This window comes from Schistocerca serialis, chromosome 3, assembly GCF_023864345.2.
Source record: "Schistocerca serialis cubense isolate TAMUIC-IGC-003099 chromosome 3, iqSchSeri2.2, whole genome shotgun sequence".
NCBI lineage: Eukaryota > Metazoa > Arthropoda > Insecta > Orthoptera > Acrididae > Schistocerca > Schistocerca serialis.
The window spans coordinates 996,729,947-996,749,783 of NC_064640.1; the positions used below are offsets into that span (position 1 = coordinate 996,729,947).

Below are 19,837 nucleotides of genomic sequence, written 5' to 3' on the forward strand. Positions count from 1 at the left end.
AAATTTATGGAGAATTTGAATTCCCTAGTGTCTGTTATTGAGCATGTTGTTAATAACATGAATAAGAATGCAAAACTTGTCGGGAAATTTTTACTCATTTTTTTGATGCTAGCATGTAAACTATATTTATACTTCAGAAAGAGGAGTTCATCAGAACACTTAATATTTTAGCAGTCTTTTTCATTGTGCCTGTCTGCGACTCAATGCCTCCTCTATATGGTGAGAAGCAATCTATCCTTTCCATAATTTTGTTATTCAGTTTTATTATATCATTGTATTACAGTATTGAGTTGTACATAAACGAAATTTTTGCACAGATATATATCTAGCATGTGACAATTAACACCTATTTCAAGTGCTATGTTATTTCTTTAAAGGTGGGTATTATGGATTTTTTTGAACTTCGGACTTACATTCTTTTCAGTGAACTAATGGTAAGTCAGTTCAGCTATTATACTGCCTGCTTGCAGTTTGACCAAGTTAGATCCCTTTATCAGCACCAGTAAAAAATTACAGTATCTGAAAAGTCTTTCATTGATTTTGAGAGATCGTGTATATCAGTGCCAGACCACATGTACCAGATTTGTGTGCTGATTTAAAATTCTAGAATTTCACAATTTTACTTTTTGAATCACTCTTACATAATCTTTCATTGATTGTATCAATACTCATTTGTGCCGTGATATATTGTGAAATTTTCAACATTTGCAAGTACCGCTATCAACTCATACAGTTATTGTCAATAGTAGGCTTAAACGTTTCTGTGATTTATTAAACTTCTTGAGACCAGTAGGTGTATCCTTGTTCAAAACAACTGTTCTCTAATTCCATTGTATAATTATGAGAAAAATAGGTTATTTTTTAGAATCGTTGGATGCTTACAAAACTATATTTCTGAAAATTTGTAAGTTACACGAGTTGAGGCTAACTTATTTCATCACAAGTCAGCACTTATGATACACAATAACTGCCAATGAATACATCACCATGAATTTCAGTGTAGATAAGTGCAAATAAAAGTACATTTTTGAGAATTTTCAGAAGTTACCATTGTCCTGTGCATAAACTAATTCACTGTATTGAATCAGTATTTGTGATTTAGTTACTGTAGCAGATATTGTAACTAACAAATTGCATTACTTTTAATTTTCCATTCCAAGAGGAGTATATATTACCTACATTTATTGTGAATTAGATCTACTTTCAAGTTTGTCAGACTATTATTAGCCTCAATTTTTTAAAGGAAAATAGCAATTTTACCACAGATTTTCTGTTGCCTTAATAGAAATCTTGTTTTGTGTATTTGCTTCAACTCTTATAGGGCATTAGTTAAAAAATTTAGTTCAACAGATTAAAAGATAATCAGCAGGCTAAAAGATAATCAGCAGGCTAAAAGATAATCAGCAGGCTAAAAGATAATCAGCAGGCTAAAAGATAATCAGCAGGCTAAAAGATAATCAGCAGGCTAAAAGATAATCAGCAGGCTAAAAGATAATCAGCAGGCTAAAAGATAATCAGCAGGCTAAAAGATAATCAGCAGGCTAAAAGATAATCAGCAGGCTTAGTTTAAAGTTAGTTGTTCATTGTCCTGTAAAACATTGCACCAACCAATATGCACCCTTATGGTGACTGCTGTTCTCAAACACAAGATGAATTAGTTGATGTTCATAAATAGCTGGAAATCGCCTGACTATTGTCAAATGATTGTCAGCTACTGTGAGTCAGTGGGTTGGAAGAGGTCGCAACAGTCATGCACCTGTGGTACCAAAGGTACATACAGTACTAACATCTCCTGTGGGTCCTGTCTCCTCTGCAAATGTGGGATCTATCATTACTCATCCACTTGACTATGAGTGGCATGTCAAAGGTAGATCTAGGCATCCTGTACATGTTAGTCAGGGATCAGGGAGGACTCAGTATGTTATACCAACACCCCTACAAGTTCAAGACACTGTCTTCACTGAAACTGAGCCAATGGGAATCACTCTGGCTGTTTTGGGGAAACTATCTTTGTCCCTTATTAAACTTATTGTGCATGCCTGGAGGCCTCATTCAACATGATGAAGAGGCTATTCCAGCAGCTATTGATGGAACAGATTGTGGTGCATGTTGGAGCAAACGGTGCCTGTTGTCTGGGCTCTGAGGACATACTTCAATCATTCCACATTGAGAATACCAGCCTTGCTCATAAAGTTCCAGTGACACAATTTGCAGCATTGTCACCAGAACTGATAAAGGTCCTCTGATTCTGAGTCAAGTGCAAAATGCTGAACCAAAGACTTTAGAGGTCTTGTGACAAGCTAGGCTGTGACTTCCTGGACTTTCACCATAGGGTTGAGAACTGTAGAGTCACCCTAAGTGGGTCACATGTGTGCTACACATTAGAGGCTGCTACCCAGGCAGCTCACTGTTCATGGGGTGCACACAAGATCTTTTTAAGATTAAGCAACTATCCATCCAGTCCAGATAATGACAGCTGTAGGAGACCAAGAAGTATAACTATAAAATCAAAAATAATGTCCCCTACAGGTGAGAATTTTAAAATCCTAGTACTTAAGTGCTGAAACATTCACAACAAAGTTCAAGAGTTTGAAGTGCTCCAGAAATGCAGTGAATCTCACATACTGCTAGGTACAGAAAGCTGGTTGAAACCTGAAATTGATAGCAGTGAAATTTTGGGGGAAAATTGGGTTTATCAAAAGGACAGGCTAATGGAAATGGAGATGGTGTCTTTGTTGCAGTAGACAAGAAACTTGAATCCACCAAGAGAGAAATTGAAGCTGCATGCGAGACTGACTGGGTAAGACTCAGTATGAGGGTGGGCATAAAAAGGTAATTGAATCCTTCTATTGCCAGCTAGACTCACCTCCTGATATAACAGAAAACTTTAGTGAAAACCTCAGGCTGCTTGTACATAAATTCCCCAATCATATTATAATCACTGGTGGAGGCTTTAATCATCTGACAGTGAATTGGGAAAATTACAGTTTTGTTAGTGGTGGGCATGATAAGACATTATTGAATAACTTCTCTGAAAACAATTTTGAACAGAAAGCCTGGAACCCCACTCATGACAGAAATACATTGAATCTAAAGGCAACAAATTAGCCTGACCTATTTGAGGATGCCCACACCAAAACTGGTATCAGTGACCATGACACAGTTTTGCCAACAATGATTACCAAAGTACAAAGGACAACTAAAGCAAGTAGAAAGATATATGTGTTCAGCACACTGGATAAAAAAAGCAGTAATATTGTATCTCAGTGAGAAATTTGACACTTACAGCAATGAACAGAAGCATGTATGAGGGTTGGAACTTAAATAGTGGCAACTATTTATTCAAAACCGATAAAAAAGAGTTACTTGCTTGCAGCTGTTAATATCCTTCAAAGTAGTAACTAGCATTGAGTAGAACCTGTTGCCAGCAATGTGGAAAGTGTAGTATACCATTAGCAGAGCCTGTTCTGTTGATGGTATGAAAGGAGCGGTCTACTGCCTGTTGAATCTCTGGAACAGTTGTGAAGTGAATGCCATGAAGTGGTTCCTTCATCTTCGAAATCAAATAAAAGTCACAATGACTTAGGGGGTTGGGGGTTGTTTTCAGAAGGAGACCAGACAGTGAGGTCATCGGTCTCATCAGATTAGGGAAGGATGGGGAAGGAAGTCGGCCGTGCCCTTTCAAAGGAACCATCCTGACATTTGCTTGGAGCGATTTAGGGAAATCACGGAAAATCTAAATCTGGATGGCCGGACGCGGGATTGAACCGTCGTCCTCCCAAATGCGAGTCCAGTGTCTAACCACTGCGCCACCTCACTCGGTCACAATGCCTTAAGTCTGGGGAGTATGGTGTATGGTACAGTACTTCCCAGCCCCATCAACCAAACAGAGCAGCCATAGCTTGCGTTGTATGCGCCCACGCATTGTTGTGCAAAATAATGGATGGGTTGTGCAGAAAGTGTCGCCACTTCTTTTGCAAAGCAGGTCACAGATGATGCTCCAAAAACAAACAGTAATACTGTGCTTTGACGGTCTGCCATGGAGGAACATAATGCATTAGAATAACACAATCACAGTCATACACAAGAGTCACCATAACTTTAGACCGCTCCATTCGCACCATCAACAGAACAGGCTCTGCTAACTGTATACTACACCTTCCACATCACTGGCAATGGGTTCTACACAATGCTGGTGACTACCTTGAAGGACAGTAACAGGTGTAAACATGTAACTCTTTTGTATCAGTTCTGAATAAATAGTTGCCACTATAGAGAAACTATCGCTCAAATTTAAAAGAATAGTTGACCATCACTTGACAGATACATACCCAGTAGAACAGTTCATAATGGAAGAGCTTTCCTTGGTGTACAGTCACTATGAAGAAACTTATGAAGAAACAGAGACTACTGCATAATAGGTGCAAAACAAAGCACAGGGCTCCAGATACCAATATGCCATATGAAACATGTTTGGCTGTCAAAAGAGCAGTGCATGAAGCCTTTAGTGACTACCATAGCAGAACACTGTCAAATGATCTTTCACAAAACCCAACGAAATTCTGGTCATATGTAAAGGTTGTTACTGGCACCAAGATTAGTGTTCAGTCACAAATGAGACAGGAATTTAAACCGAGGGTAGCAAATCAAAGGCTGAAATGCTTAACTCCATTTTCAAATGTTCCTTTACAAAGGAAAAGTCAGGAGACTTGCCCATATTTAATCCTCGTACCACTGAAAAGATGAGCGAAAAAAGTGTTTGTGTCAGTTGTGTTGAGAAACAGCTAAAATCAAACTGAGCAAAGCTCCAAGGCCTGACAGAATCCCTCTCAGAATCGACACTGAATTTGTGGCTGAGTTAGCTCCTCTTCTAACTGTAATCTATTGCAGATCCCTCAAACAAAAAACCATGCCCAGTATTTGGAAGAAGCACATGTCACATACGTTTACAAGATGGGTAGTCAAAATGTTCCATAAAACTACTGTCAAATATCCCTAACTTGCTGTAGAATCTTAGAACATATTCTGAGTTTGCACATAATGAGGTATCTCAAACAGAATGACTTCCTCCATGCCAATCAGTATGGATTTCAGAAACAATGATCATGTTAAACCCAACTTGCACTTTCCTCAAATGACATACTGAATGCTTTGGATCAAGGCAGGCAGGTAGATGCAATACTTCTTGATCCACAAAAAGCATTTGATTCAGTACCACATCTACATTTATTGTCAGGAGTATGATCATATGGGGTATCAAGTGAAATTTTTGACTGGATTGGGGATTCTTTGGTACAGAGGATGAAATATATCTTGGTTGGAGAGTCATTGTCAGATGGAGAAATAACTTCAGATGGATCGCAGGACAGTGCATTAAGACTCTTGCTGTTTACATTTTATATAATGACCTTGCAGACAATATTTATAGTAATCTCAGAATTTTTGCAGATGAAGCAGTTATCTATAGTGCAGCATCATCTGAAAGAAGTTGCATAAGTATTCAGTTAGATCTTGATAAGATTTCGAAGTGGTGCAAAGATTGGCAACTTGCTTAAAATGGTCAAAAATGTAAAACTGTATGCTTCTCAAAATGAAAAAAAAAACCATTTTACCCTATGACTATAATGTCAATGACTCACAGTTGGAATCTGCCAACTTCTACAAATACCTGTGTGTAACACTTTGTAGCGATATTAAGTGGAATGTTGGCACAGGCTCAGTCATGGATTAAGCAGGTGGCAGGCTTCGATTTATTGATAGAATACTGGGATCAGTATACAAAGGAGATTGCTTGCAGATCACTCATGCGACCTATTCTGGAATATTGCTTAAGTGTGTGGGTCCTGTATCACAGAGGACTGACAGGGGATATTGAATGTACACACAGAAGGGCAGTACAAATGATCAATGGGTTTGTTTGATCTGTGGGAGAGTGTCACAAAGTTGCTGAAGAAACTGAATTGGCAGACTCTTGAAGACAGTTGTAAACTATCCCGAGAAAGCCTACTTAAAAAGTTTCAAGAACCACCTGTACATGATGACTCTAGGAATGCATTTCAACTACATACTTACTGCTCACAAAGGGATTAGATTTATTACAGCATACAGAGAGGTATTTAAGCAATCATTCTTCCAACATTCCATAAGTGAATGAAATGGGAAGAAACCCTAATAATTGGTACAATGGGACATACCCTTTGCCATGCATTTCATGGTGTACTGCAGAGTATAGACATAGATGTAGCTGTAGATGTCAGTGAAAAATGTGTGAAAGCCAAGAACAGAACTTAGAGAAATGCCAAATTCAATGAACCACTATTCTAAACTTTCTTTCATTCCAGTAAATTCTATTCATATAATTGTCTGTTTTATGTTATGGAGGTATTACTGCAGCTGTACTAATAACACTAATGTTAAATCTCACTTTTACTGCTTAGTTCTGACAAATTTCAGTAGCACAGTGGAAAACACCTTTTCTGTAGCAAACCCTTTATGAGGACTAAACTGGGAGGCCAGTGACAAGTAGCATCTGCAATGCACCTTCATTCTTCCACATGCAGCACACTCACCGGAGTGATCAGTGTGACCAAAATGGATGAAAAATTAATAATGATAATGATTGCTTCACTCCTCACCTCAACTATGTCATCCTTTACTGGAAATGTGTTAACTCACATAACACTGCATTGAATCCAGCAAGCAATATGCCTTGCACGCATTAAAAACAATACACATACAGGAATAATTTTCTCTTTCTGGCCAGATTTTTGCGTGAATCTCAATCTACCTCAACAACCATTTGTGGTGTTATGGATCCCATCTTAGAAATGAGATGATAAATAGTAGAAAAGATTTGATTAATGAACTGTATTCTATCTGGTAACACATGTTGATGCTTTGGTATATGCACCTGCTGATAATGCCATGGCAATAAAAGGGTGCAGAACCAACGATGCCGGCAGCCAGCAAACTGGTCACAACAGCTGCTGACAGAGCATGTCTGAAAGAGCCTCTGATGACCAAGGAGAGAAAATAACGTGGCCACCAACTCAGTTCACTTGCGTGTTTGCTAGTTTAGGAGCCAGACCTGCTAATATTCTGTGACACATAGACAGTTGGTTGTTTAGGGATCTCTCTCTCTCCCTCTCTCCCTCTCTCTCTCTCTCTCTCTCTCTCTCTCTCTCTCTCTCTGTTTGCTCTCTTGACATATTATGTGTGCTGTTAACATTCCTGGCTTTTGCAAAGTTTTAATTGGTTTAGTTCTTCAGGTGTTAGAACACTCACTGTTGACAAGTTGGTACAGCCCAGGCAGGGTGTTGTGTATTCCACCTGTCTGTGAGTTTATGCATGCTAAACCTGTACACAGGGAACGAGTTGTACAGGTGGTGATGAGTTTGACTCACATGTGCATTAGTCTTGTAGCATCATCATGGAGGACAAAATTATGGAATTATGGCAGCAGCAGCTGCATATATAACAGCAGCAGCAAACAGCAACCCCCTCCCCCCCTCCTCCTACAGCTTTAGGGTTTTCTGACATAGACAGAGAGGTTGTACATCTACCTGAAATGTTTCTTGCTCTACTGCAGTGTAAGAAAAGTTAGTGATCATGTAGACATGAGTACACACTCCTCCTTTCTCCCCGTTTCTTTCTTACATTTTGGTGCAAAAGCTTTGTCCACATATGGATCTCACTTTGTTGAAATCTGATGAGTTGTCTACATTGTCAACTGCACATTCTGAGCATAAATTGCATGCCACAGCAGTGTGCCTTAAGTTAAATCAGCAACAAAAGCAGGTTAACAAGTCACATGTGGAATGGATAGTTGAGCCACATGAGTGATTGCAAGTTAGACTTTAGCCAGTGTGACGTATCTTACGTGGATTCCATTATTTGCGATGTAATTATTCAATTAGCCCCAGACGAGTTGTTTCAAGTGAAGGCTTTAGAGTTATCTGACCCATCTCTAGCTGACATGGCACAGTTAGCACAGTCACATGGGTTGTCTGCAATGGCCCAGGAAGCCTTTGTCGATGAGTGCCACATAGCAGAAGTGCATTGCAGTTCTTCCCATAGTATGTCATCAGACAACACAGCAGGGTCTCATTTACTAAGGACACATGTGTCCAGGTCAAACTTGGTTGTCAAAAAGTGGTCTCATCATGGCTCTGTTGAGCAACTTAATAAGGTAGATACTAAGAATAAGCTTTCCCGCTTTTGTACTAGCCTTCACACAATTAGGCAGTGGTGGTCAAATTTCTGGTCCAGTATGACACACAGCAGTCATCTTTCCCCTGCATTGGGATGCTCCTTAGATTAGAAGGTTTTCGCTGACTGCCACACCCATCATAAGTGAAGCAAATTTTCACACTTAAATAACGTTTGTTTCAAGTGCAACCAAAGGGCCACACCACTGGTGTGTCTACTATGCAGCATATGGTTTGCAATATGATAAGTAGTCTATTAAGACACTTCCCATGCCAAGCTCACAACGTGGCAAATGGCTCATAAGCTTGCACTGAATCATCTATTTTTGGACACTTAGTTGAATTTCAGCTTGATAATGGAGCTGCGACCTTGTTGATCAATTTGGCTACGTATCATGAAGTGAGTAGTCCACTGTCACAAATAGTTAACAAGGCAGTGGTTCCCACTCTCGCCAGTGACTTAGTGACACAATATAAGAATTTGGAGCACCAAGTAACATTATTAATGGTTGATTCCCCAGCAGTGTCAAATATTTTTGGGTCGGACCCTTTTACAACATTTGATTTCAAAATTGATGATCATTTTGATTAGGTGTCACCAGCCACTCCTTTTCATGACCTAGACTCCCTCTTGCAGTCCCATAAACAGTTCTTTGAGCCAATAAAGCAACGGATTTTTTGGGCCACATTCAGCTGAAGTTGTCTGCAACACATAAGTTTTGTCATGCTTGCCCTTTGCCATTTGATATGAGAGATGTAGTTGTAGCTGAATTAGACAGACTACAGGAATTAGAGATCATTCCACATGCTGCACTGAGTTGGTAAGCAACACTGTTGGTTATGGTTAAAAAACACAATGGGACAATTCAGTTGCATGGCAATTTTAAAGCCACAGTTAATGCCTAGAGTGAGGTGAAAGTCTATCCAATCCTTCACCCCACGGAGCTCTTGGCAAGGTTGGCAGGTTGACACTATTTTTCAAAGATTGCTTTGAGAGACACTTATCTGCAGTTTCTCCTCAGTGCTGAGTTGCATCAGTTGCTCAGTATTTTTATATACCATTTGAGCTCTAGAAGTTAACCAGATCGCCTTTTGCTGTTGCGTCAGCCCCAGGAATTTTTCAGTTTTACAGAGCAGAAAGTCCACCATATCCTAAAGTGTGCAACTTATATGGATGATTTAATTGTGACAAGCACCACCAAGGCAGTTTTACAGGCAGTGGAGGACAGTAGTCTGCATTGTAAGTAAGAACAGTGTACATTTTTAGCACCCAGTATCAAGTATTTAGGACACAACCTAAATAAGGAGGGCAATAAACTACACAATGACCATGTCACAGAAATTGACAAGTTTCCCATCCCTCTGAACTTGAAGGAGGTGCAGTTGTCCCTTGGCAGTGTGAACTACTATAATAAATTCATACCAAATGCACTGGAGGTCTCGCCCCCTCTAAATCAACTTGATAAGAAAGTTGTGAAATTTGTTTTATGAGGCACTTGTCAGCAAGCTTTTTTGTGGCTAAAACATCACTTATGCTCTTCCCCTTGTCTTGCTACCTTTGATCCAAAGAAAAGCTTAATATTGGCCACTGATGCATTGTGGTATGGGACTGGTACCATACATCCCCACAAAAATCCAGACATATTAGAACAACTTACTGTTTTTGGTCTAAGACACTCTCAAAATAGTTATTCCCAAATAGAGCAAGAGTTGCTGGCAATCATCTATGGTGTTAAAAAAGCTTCACATTTTCCTGTGTGGTCCCAAATTTCACTTGGTCACAGACAATAAACCATTGGTGGTGGTGTTTAATCCTATGGCCAGACTCCCTGATGAGACACCTTACAGACTACAGCATTGGATATTATTTCTCAGAAATTATTTTTATGATATCCATTTTTGGCCCACTGCACAGCATGCTAATGTTGATGTGTTGTCCAGGTTGCCTATGGGTCTCAATATGGAGTTTGATAGGAAAGAAAGAGTTTGTTTAGCGATTGATGATCCTTTACAAACAACACTGCAAGAATTTCCCATTACCATCAAAGAAGACGCATTGGCCACAAGTCACAACCCGGTGTTGTGCAGTGTTGATGCAGTGGTTCAAACAGGATGGTCCATGCACCTTCCTAAGGATGCCCATCCCAATTTTTGTCCTCATAAGAGTGGCTCACTGTAAGTCAGGGAATGCTGTTGCTTGAAATGTAGGATAACAAGTACTGCATTGTATTTCCACCTTGACTCTGTCTACACATACTCCAGTTGCTGCATTCTTCTCATTGCAGGGGGAGGGGGGTGGGGGGTGTCTCGCATGAGCCAGGCCTGTCCCTAGAACCAAGTGGCCCCTCATTGTGGCCTCAACTGACTCAGCTATGGGATAGGATACTTGTGCATTTTGCAGGTCCCTTTCTTGGGGAAATGTGGTCAACATTGGTGGACACAATGTTCAACTTCTACTATACAGCAATGATGTCCATCACAAGAGCAAGATCCACAGTCAGGGGGCTCTCAACCATATCTGCAATAAAGCATCAGAATTTCATGTGTTATGTTGCCACAATGGTATCCAGTAGCTGATGATCTCCTGTTTCCATCCAACTTAGATGTAGAGCAGATGGTCAGGGCATTTAAAACCCATAAGAGTAAGGAGGAGAGGCGGGGGGGGGGGGGGGGGGGGGGGGCCCAAACCCTGCTGACAGAAGATGCTGTTTCACATTTCTTAGCTATGAACTCCCCCCCTCAGTAAATGGGTGTAGCCTGGCAGGGCCTCCAGCAGTCTCATTTTACACCCCATTTCAGCAACAGTGTGTTGGTTTGGGCGCACACATCTGGGTCTCACCAGATACGACGATAGTCCAACACAATGGTCGACAACTTTTTGAGGTTGTGGTAGGAGACACAGAAACCACAGTTACGACCACAACATGAGCAAAGCCAGCTGCCACTTAAGGAGCCAATGCCAGGGCATATACCTGTAAGTACAATGGCAGTATTTCCCCCTAGCATATAAGGCAATGGGATTCACCACCCCTGCACCAAGACTGTTACTTAAGGTCACAACAGCATTCCTCTTCTACAGTGTGGGGACAGCAACCAATGGAGGTTGAGCCACTCCATTAGACACCAGCTCAGCTGCTCGCTGAACACAGTCAAGAAGTGTTGTCATATTTTGTGTTGCCCTTGGCGCTGGCAGCCACACCTCTGGATGCTAACATCCCAATGGAACCGTAGGCTTCTAGTCTCTCTCTCTCTCTCTCTCTCTCTCTCTCTCTCTCTCTCTCTCTCTCTCTCTCATCTACATCTACATCTACATCCATACTCCGCAAGCCATCTGACGGTGTGTGGCGGAGGGTACCTTGAGTACCTCTATCGGTTCTCCCTTCTATTCCAGTCTCATATTGTTCGTGGAAAGAAGGATTGTCGGTATGCCTCTGTGTGGGCTCTAATCTCTCTGATTTTATCCTCATGGTCTCTTTGCGAGATATACGTAGGAGGGAGCAATATACTGCTTGACTCTTCGGTGAAGGTATGTTCTCGAAACTTTGACAAAAGCCCGTACCGAGCTACTGAGCGTCTCTCCTGCGGAGTCTTCCACTGGAGTTTATCTATCATCTCCATAATGCTTTCGCAATTACTAAATGATCCTGTAACAAAGCGCGCTGCTCTCCGTTGGATCTTCTCTATATCTTCTATCAACCCTATCTGGTACGGATCCCACACTGCTGAGCAGTATTCAAACAGTGGCCGAACAAGCGTACTGTAACCTACTTACTTTGTTTTCGGATTGCATTTCCTTAGGATTCTTCCAATGAATCTCAGTCTGGCATCTGCTTTACCGAAGATCAACATTATATGATCATTCCATTTTAAATCACTCCTAATGCGTACTGCCAGATAATTTATGGTATTAACTGCTTCCAGTTGCTGACCTGCTATTTTGTAGCTAAATGATAAAGGATCTACCTTTCTGTGTATTTGCAGCACATTACACTTGTCTACATTGAGATTCAATTGCCATTCCCTGCGTCAATTCGCTGCAGATCCTCCTGCATTTCAGTACAATTTTCCATTGTTACAACCTCTCGATACACCACAGCATCATCTGCAAAAAGCCTCAGTGAACTTCCGATGTCATCCACAAGGTCATTTATGTATATTGTGAATAGCAACGGTCCTATGACACTCCCCTGCGGCACACCCGAAATCACTCTTACTTCGGAAGACTTCTCTCCATTGAGAATGACATGCTGCGTTCTGTTATCTAGGAACTCCTCAATCCAATCACACAATTGGTCTGATAGTCTATATGCTCTTACTTTGTTCATTAAACGACTGTGGGGAACTGTATCGAACGCCTTGCGGAAGCCAAGAAACACGACATCTACCTGTGAACCCGTGTCTATGGCCCTCTGAGTCTCGTGGACGAATAGTGCGAGCTGGGTTTCACATGACCGTCTTTTTCGAAACCCATGCTGATTCCTACAGAGTAGATTTCTTGTCTCCAGAAAAGTCATTATACTCGAACACAATACGTGTTCCAAAATTCTACAACTGATCGACGTTAGAGATATAGGTCTATAGTTCTGCACATCTGCTCGATGTCCCTTCTTGAAAATGGGGATGACCTGTGCCCTTTTCCAATCCTTTGGAACGCTACGCTCTTCTAGAGACCTACGGTACACCACTGCAAGAAGGGGGGCAAGTTCCTTCGCGTACTCTGTGTAAAATTGAACTGGTATCCCATCAGGTCCAGAGGCCTTTCCTCTTTTGAGCGATTTTAATTGTTTCTCTATCCCTCTGTCGTCTATTTCGATATCTACCATTTTGTCATCTGTGCGACAATCTAGAGAAGGAACTACAGTGCAATCTTCCTCTGTGAAACAACTTTGGAGAAAGACATTTAGTATTTCGGCCTTTAGTCTGTCATCCTCTGTTTCAGTACCATTTTGGTCACAGAGTGTCTGGACATTTTGTTTTGACCCACTTACCGCTTTGACATAAGACCAAAATTTCTTAGGATTTTCTGCCAAGTCAGTACATAGAACTTTACTTTCGAATTCATTGAACGCCTCTCGCATTGAACGCCCTATCTGGTTCCTCCCCCCCCCCCCCCCCCACCGCCCCCCTCTCTCTCTCTCTCTGTCTCTCTCTCTCTCTCTCTCTCTCTCTCTCTCTCTCTCTCTCTCTCTCTCTCCATATTATGGGTGTTGTTGATAATTCTGGTGGCTTGTGTACAGTTTGACTGGTTCCATCCTTTGAACTTTTGAACACTTACTACTGAAAACTTGCTATTGCCTGCTTAGAGTGTAGTGTATTCCCCCATTTGTGAATTTTATTCTTTTAAACCCATACGACATTAATGAGTTGTAAAAGATGCACCCTTGTGTCCATTGTTTCACATGGCTATACAAATAGATCCTATCAGCCTGCCCATGAAATGAATATTCTGCCACTGTTAAATGGAACAGTGAAGTGGTAACTATTACTATACGTATGAAATATTCGAGACAGTCTAACTTCAAATGCACACAAGTGTCAAACATAAATATTTCTCGCAAATGCATCAGGAAATTTATGAAATTATCTAACAAAATTATTTATTTATTGGTGACAAATTCCAGTTGTTGGATTTTACATCAAAACATGTTGAATATAAACTTTCATTAATAGCTCAAGAATGAAAAATACTTGACAAATGTATATACAGAATTTGTCCTACATCTAAACATACATCTACATGAGAACTCTGCAATTCACAATTGAGTGCCATGTAGTGAGTTTACAGAACCAAGTGCCTTGTAGTGAGTTCACAGAACTGCTTTCAGACTATTTCTCAACTGTACACCTCACTGAATAGTGTATAGGAAAAATGAATACCCAAGTTTTTCCATGCGAGCTTTGATTTCTCTTATTTTATTATGATGGTCATTTCTCACTATGGAGGGGGCAGTCAACATAATATTATCATATTTGGAGGACAAAGTTAGTAATTGAAATTTCATGAAAGATCTCTCCACAACAAAACATGCTTTAGTCTTAATTAAAGCCATCCAAACTCTTATGACAATCAATTAAAGATGTTTTACTTTATTTTGTTTGTTTCTCTGATATTCATAAACACAATGTTATCATTTCACATTCATTCATGTTTGGCACACTTTCCCGATGGTTAATCTGTGCTGTCATATGGGACTTATACAGTAGTCTCAGTGGTACAAGACCAATTTTTTGTAATGTATGTGTGTGCATTATGTATCACATTTTTGTACCAGTTTAGGAAATAAAACATTGTCATTATCTGACAGTGACAACCAGTGCTGTTTTACTGCGATTCCTTTATCAGTTTATGGGCCCAGCAATCACCAAGTGAGGAGTGACATAAATAAAATAATATACCAGGTACTGTACCAAAAATGCATGTGAGAAAGACATTTTGAGGTTATTCTGCCAAGTACAAATGAAAATGTAACCTTAAAATAATAGAAAGCCACATTACAAGAATTAAAAAGCTCTAATGCATTGACAACTGGCTGGCCTACAAGTTTGAAGTGTCAGGGGAGCTTGGGATATTGTCACAGATCAGACACTTAAAACACTGTGTAAAGATGACGTGAACACTGCAGCAATACAGACATATGACAAAGATCTTACAGTGTGGGAAAAAACAGCCAATGCAGATCAAAAAATTATCATCAGAACAGAACTTCAGTTCAGGAGAAGACCTGCTATATATTATTCAACTACTCTGAGTTTACAAACAGAAAAACAATGTACGCATACATTGATTGAAGCAGGAATGATACAACTTCAGAAAGTATATTTCAAGCAATATGGCTACATATATTTCACAGTTAGAATACATGGTACATCACTAGAGGAATGAAGGTGAAAGTATTTCAAATTCTATGGTAATTACGAAACTGTTAATGATGTTATCAATGAGTAATACCATTTTCTGAGGCTGTGGGAAATAATCATTTTCTGAATGTGTGGGAATTGACAGATCCTGATCAACAAACACTAGCAGATTTGACCTCAAGATAGTTGAGGGAAGAAAAATGCCCAAGTCTCGAGAATTATATGGAGGGGGAGGTTTTTCTTGCAGGTCACAAACAGAGAAACAAACACTTTAAGAATAAAAAAAGAGTTTTGAAACTCTACATCAAAGGATCAAGATCAGAAATTGAGAGAGGGTGCCATGATAACAATTTTTTTTTCTTCAGTAACAGACAAGCATACAAATGAAAATGTGTGGTTTTTAGATTCAGGTGCTACTGATCACATATGTAACAAAACTGAACGTTTAGAGATGTGTGGTTCATCTGAGAGTAATGCCCAGTCTGTATTGGGGATGGTCTCTTCACTCTTCACAAGGAAAAGGTGACAAACATTTTAGCCTATGATGGAGAAAGATGGAATGAGAAACATCTATAAAATGTTTTGTGTGTGCCATGTATTCAGTTCAGTTTATTCTCACTTGGAGCAGCTCTAGACAAGGGAATAAAATTTAAACCTAACAAGAAAACATGCAGAATCTTCGAGAGAGAAAACATTATTGCAGTAGGATTTCATGAAGAAAAGTTGTATAACATGAAGTTTAAGATTTCATTGAGTGAAAATGACATTTTTGGGCAAACTTGGGTACTAAGGTAGACCTTAAAATTTAGCCCAAAAGACTTGCATATCAAAACTTTCTCCATGCAGAAAAGTCTTTGAAGGACAGACAAATTTCATTTGAGGAAGAAAATAAAAGCTTTTTTAAGGAAGAACTGTCTGTTGAAGAAGAGTAAAACATCATTAAGGGTGAACTGCCTACTCCAGAGGAAGCATATCAAGCAGAAGAAGGGGAAATTAAATCATCTGAAGAAGAACCATACTCTGAAATCAACTGTGTTAAACATAAAGTCAATGGAGATTGCACAGAATCAGTGAATCAAATAAGAAGCAGCCTATAAGACATGACAAAAATCAAAAAGCTTATTAGATATGCCAACCTTAATGTAAAATCTGCATATGTGCCCAGTTTTATGAACACATCTCCTAGCAAGATGCTATACAATGTCACAGCTCAGAAAATTCCAAACAGGCCATGCAAGAAGAAATGCATGCACTTAATCTTAATTACACTTGAACCATCACTGAACCACCACAGGTGGGTACTCAAAGTGAAGAGGAAAACAGAGGGAAATACGCATTGATTTAAGGGCTGACTTGTTGCAAGAGGATTTCAACAAAGGCATTGCATGGACTGTACTGAAACCTAAGAATAATATTATTTACTGTAGCATCCAAAGAGATGGGCCTGAGTCAGTCTGATGTTAACACTAAATTTGTATAGAGTGAAACCCATACCAAGATACATATGCAACAACCAGAGGGCTTTGAGGATGGCACCAAAAGAGTATGCAAACTGAAGAAAAATATCTATAGACTGAAACAAGCATCTTTGCTATGGAATCAACAATTCAACAGCATGTGAAACAAATCCATCCTGACAGCAACCAATGCAGATCCCTGTGTTTCTGTAAATGAGAGGAGTGGACTCTTCACCATCCTAGCTATTCCCATCAATGATGGTCTGGTTGTACCAGAGTATACAGAAGTCATCAATCTGTTGCTGAATGATTTGCAGTAGGAAATTGATGTAACTACTAAAATGTAGATAATTATCTCAATTTGCAAATAGAGCAGTTTCAACATGGTTCTGTCTTCTTAAAATAAGAGGCATATGAGGGGGATGTGCTGGAATGGTACAACATGGAGAATGACAATGCTGTGGCAATACACACTGATCGTGGTCACGTGTAATCTGAGCTGGGACTCTGTTAAAAAATTATCAGTGCTTTATTCCGTCAAGCTGTTGGAAGCTTGCACTATCTATCAGGGGCAACCAGAACTGACATCAATTTTGCAGTGGAAAATACTAGTCAGCAACTCAAAAAACCTGGAGAGACACACTGGAAAGAAGTGAAGAGAATTTTCAAGTACCTAAAGCGAATAGTCTCTTACAGCTTACATCATTAAGGAGTGGGGATAGTTGTTTGTCTGTTTTTAGCAACTCAAGATATGCATGGGATGTTCTTACTCCAAAATTAACTATACCTTGGTCTAGCAACCAGAGCTTGGAACTTGCAGAGGCACAAGGTGGTGGCCTTCTTAACAACAGATGCATTTCAAATACTCCCTGTATATAGATTTATTACTGATGCTCATAAGGCACTGCTAACTAGACTCTCAAGCTATTTCACTGTAATTCTAGCAACTAACACATCATATAAAGTTTTGAATATTGGGTTAAGTTTTATATCATTAGCAAATATCATTAACTGTGCTTCAGTTATTAGCAACAGTAGCGCATCCATGACCTATCCGCAAGCTATCTGTGATCACATAAGGGTGTTATAATAATATGTCAGCTTCCCAAGCCATGAAACTTCAGAGAATATGATAATTAAGAAACACTTACACTGTTTCACAAGACTTTCCACTCCGTTGTATGATTTGATCTTTCATCCATTAAAATAAATAGCATCAAATTTTGGGGTCATGGGCATTTGTACCATTGCAACGCAAAGGTATTTTTATACCATACCTGGGTCTTGATTATTATTTAGTGCCTCTTTCCAGTAGATATTTCACTGCACAAATATTGATTCACCTTAGCTAATTTTTATTATGTGGTTTCTGGTTGTTTCTCATGAGAATCATTCAGAATTATCTACCATCTCTGCCAGCTTCCAGCACCTTAATTTTTTCTTTGTTTTATTATCTATCATGAAAGGATTACTTATTATGTGGTGATATAAGCATTCGTTCTTTCAGTTCATGTTAGCACTGTTTCTGAAGTTGTTATGCTATTGACCATATGTATTAAAACCAGTTCATCTTTAGATTGTTAGTTTTAAGAAATTGCTGCAGTTAAGAACTATTGATATGAACATCATGTTACATTAACAGTCAGTATGAAAGAGACTGGTCTCCCCCCCCCCCCCCCCAACCCCCCCCCCCCCCCACACACACACACACACAAAAAACAAAAACCTTACTTACTTCTTCTTCTGCTTCCTTTTCTATGGCTGTCAGCGATTCTGCATCTGCCAGGTTGTCAACAGCGATAGCCAAGAATACATTTAACAAAATATCTTGTTATTTGTATTAAGGAAGACTCATGTAATAACACACCAATCCTGAAGAGCCATATGTAAGAAACAGACATCGAATAGAATGCCAATCAACAAAAACTTTGTAATTCTCTCAAGAAACGTGCTCATGAGTTCACCTATCTCTATGTAATGCACACTATGGAGAACAATATTACACACAAAGGACAGTTATCAAGTGAATGTGTTTTATTACAACTTTCATCCACATATAAGTACAATAAAATATTGTTTAATGGAACTAAACTTACTCCCTTAACATTAAATCATAGATTTCTCATAGTCACAAAGCAACATTCACTTTCACATTAGCACACACATGGCCATGCCACTGTCATCATAGAGGATTAACAATGTAATACTTTTCATGGTCATAATGAGTGAAACTGTCTTAAATCAACATCGCAATGAACATTAATGAAGGTGGCAAATGTTTAAATAAAGGACGAATTTATAGATGGAAAGAAAGACTCATAAGCACAAAACAACCTTTGCAATGAACAAGGAACTTGAAGGCCAAAATGAATTTGAATTAAGACTGAAAGAGGAAGTCAACCAATGGATTCATGCCAAAATGTGTCACTGTTTTTGAAATCATTGATACATATGGGAGACAAATCATGCATGATAGCCTTTGCTACAGGACACTGTAATGAATAGTAATGAAGTTATCTGTTAGATGATTACAATGTGCATAGCGGACAATACCACAGGTGACTTTTAAGCATTATGTTCATGAAGGAGGTGTTCTTGATTAAATTACAACATTGAGTCCTGGATGTACCACTATGAATCAGGAAGTAGAAACAGTTTAGAGAGAGAGAGAACATCCACCAGCCTTGGCCAAGAAAACATTTAAAACACAGGCATTGCTGAGGTAACTCTTACTGAAATATTTTTGAGATGTCAAAGGAATTATATTGGATCTCCACCAGGAGAAGAGCCACATTTTAACTAGTTCTTGTTACAGTGGTGTGTTGGTAAAGGAGATGAATAATCATATTGTCATAGAATTCTCCCACTCAAGCAGTACTGTGCTGGAGGGCTATGCATGCCCTAATACTGCACCTTATTTGAAAGAACCACTATATGATCCACAATTTCACTTGTCCGAATATAAATATAATTTATTTATTTATTTATTAAAGTGCAGCCTGTTACCTATAATTTAAACACAGGCTGTATTCATCCTTACACAAATTATCATCAACAGCAAACGTTTTTTCATACATTGGCAACTAATGATTCAAAATTCCTACACGATACTACTTCCTATCACCTTAACTATTTCCAATATTAATAAAACTATGCCTACTTCCAATTTTAGCTATGTCTACCATTATTACTGCTGTAAACCTTGTTTACCTCCTATCTGTCACTAGTATACACCATAAATAATTGAAACAGGTTACAAACAGTAATAACACCAGTTCTTGTCTGCCATATTTCAGAATGCACACCACCACTCCT

The 19,837-nt window shown here is 39.3% G+C and overlaps 1 protein-coding gene across 5 annotated transcripts in view; it reads right to left on the minus strand.

Moving 5' to 3' along the window:
* The window catches only part of LOC126471447 (muscle calcium channel subunit alpha-1-like), an 876,499-nt gene that overhangs the window by 317,586 nt on the left and 539,076 nt on the right, over nt 1–19,837 (minus strand). For all 5 annotated transcript variants that reach the window (XM_050099633.1, XM_050099629.1, XM_050099632.1 and 2 more), the window contains exon 16: nt 18,258–18,349. In XM_050099633.1, the coding sequence (XP_049955590.1) occupies nt 18,258–18,349 (92 nt within the window). The remainder of the gene's footprint in view (nt 1–18,257; nt 18,350–19,837) is intronic.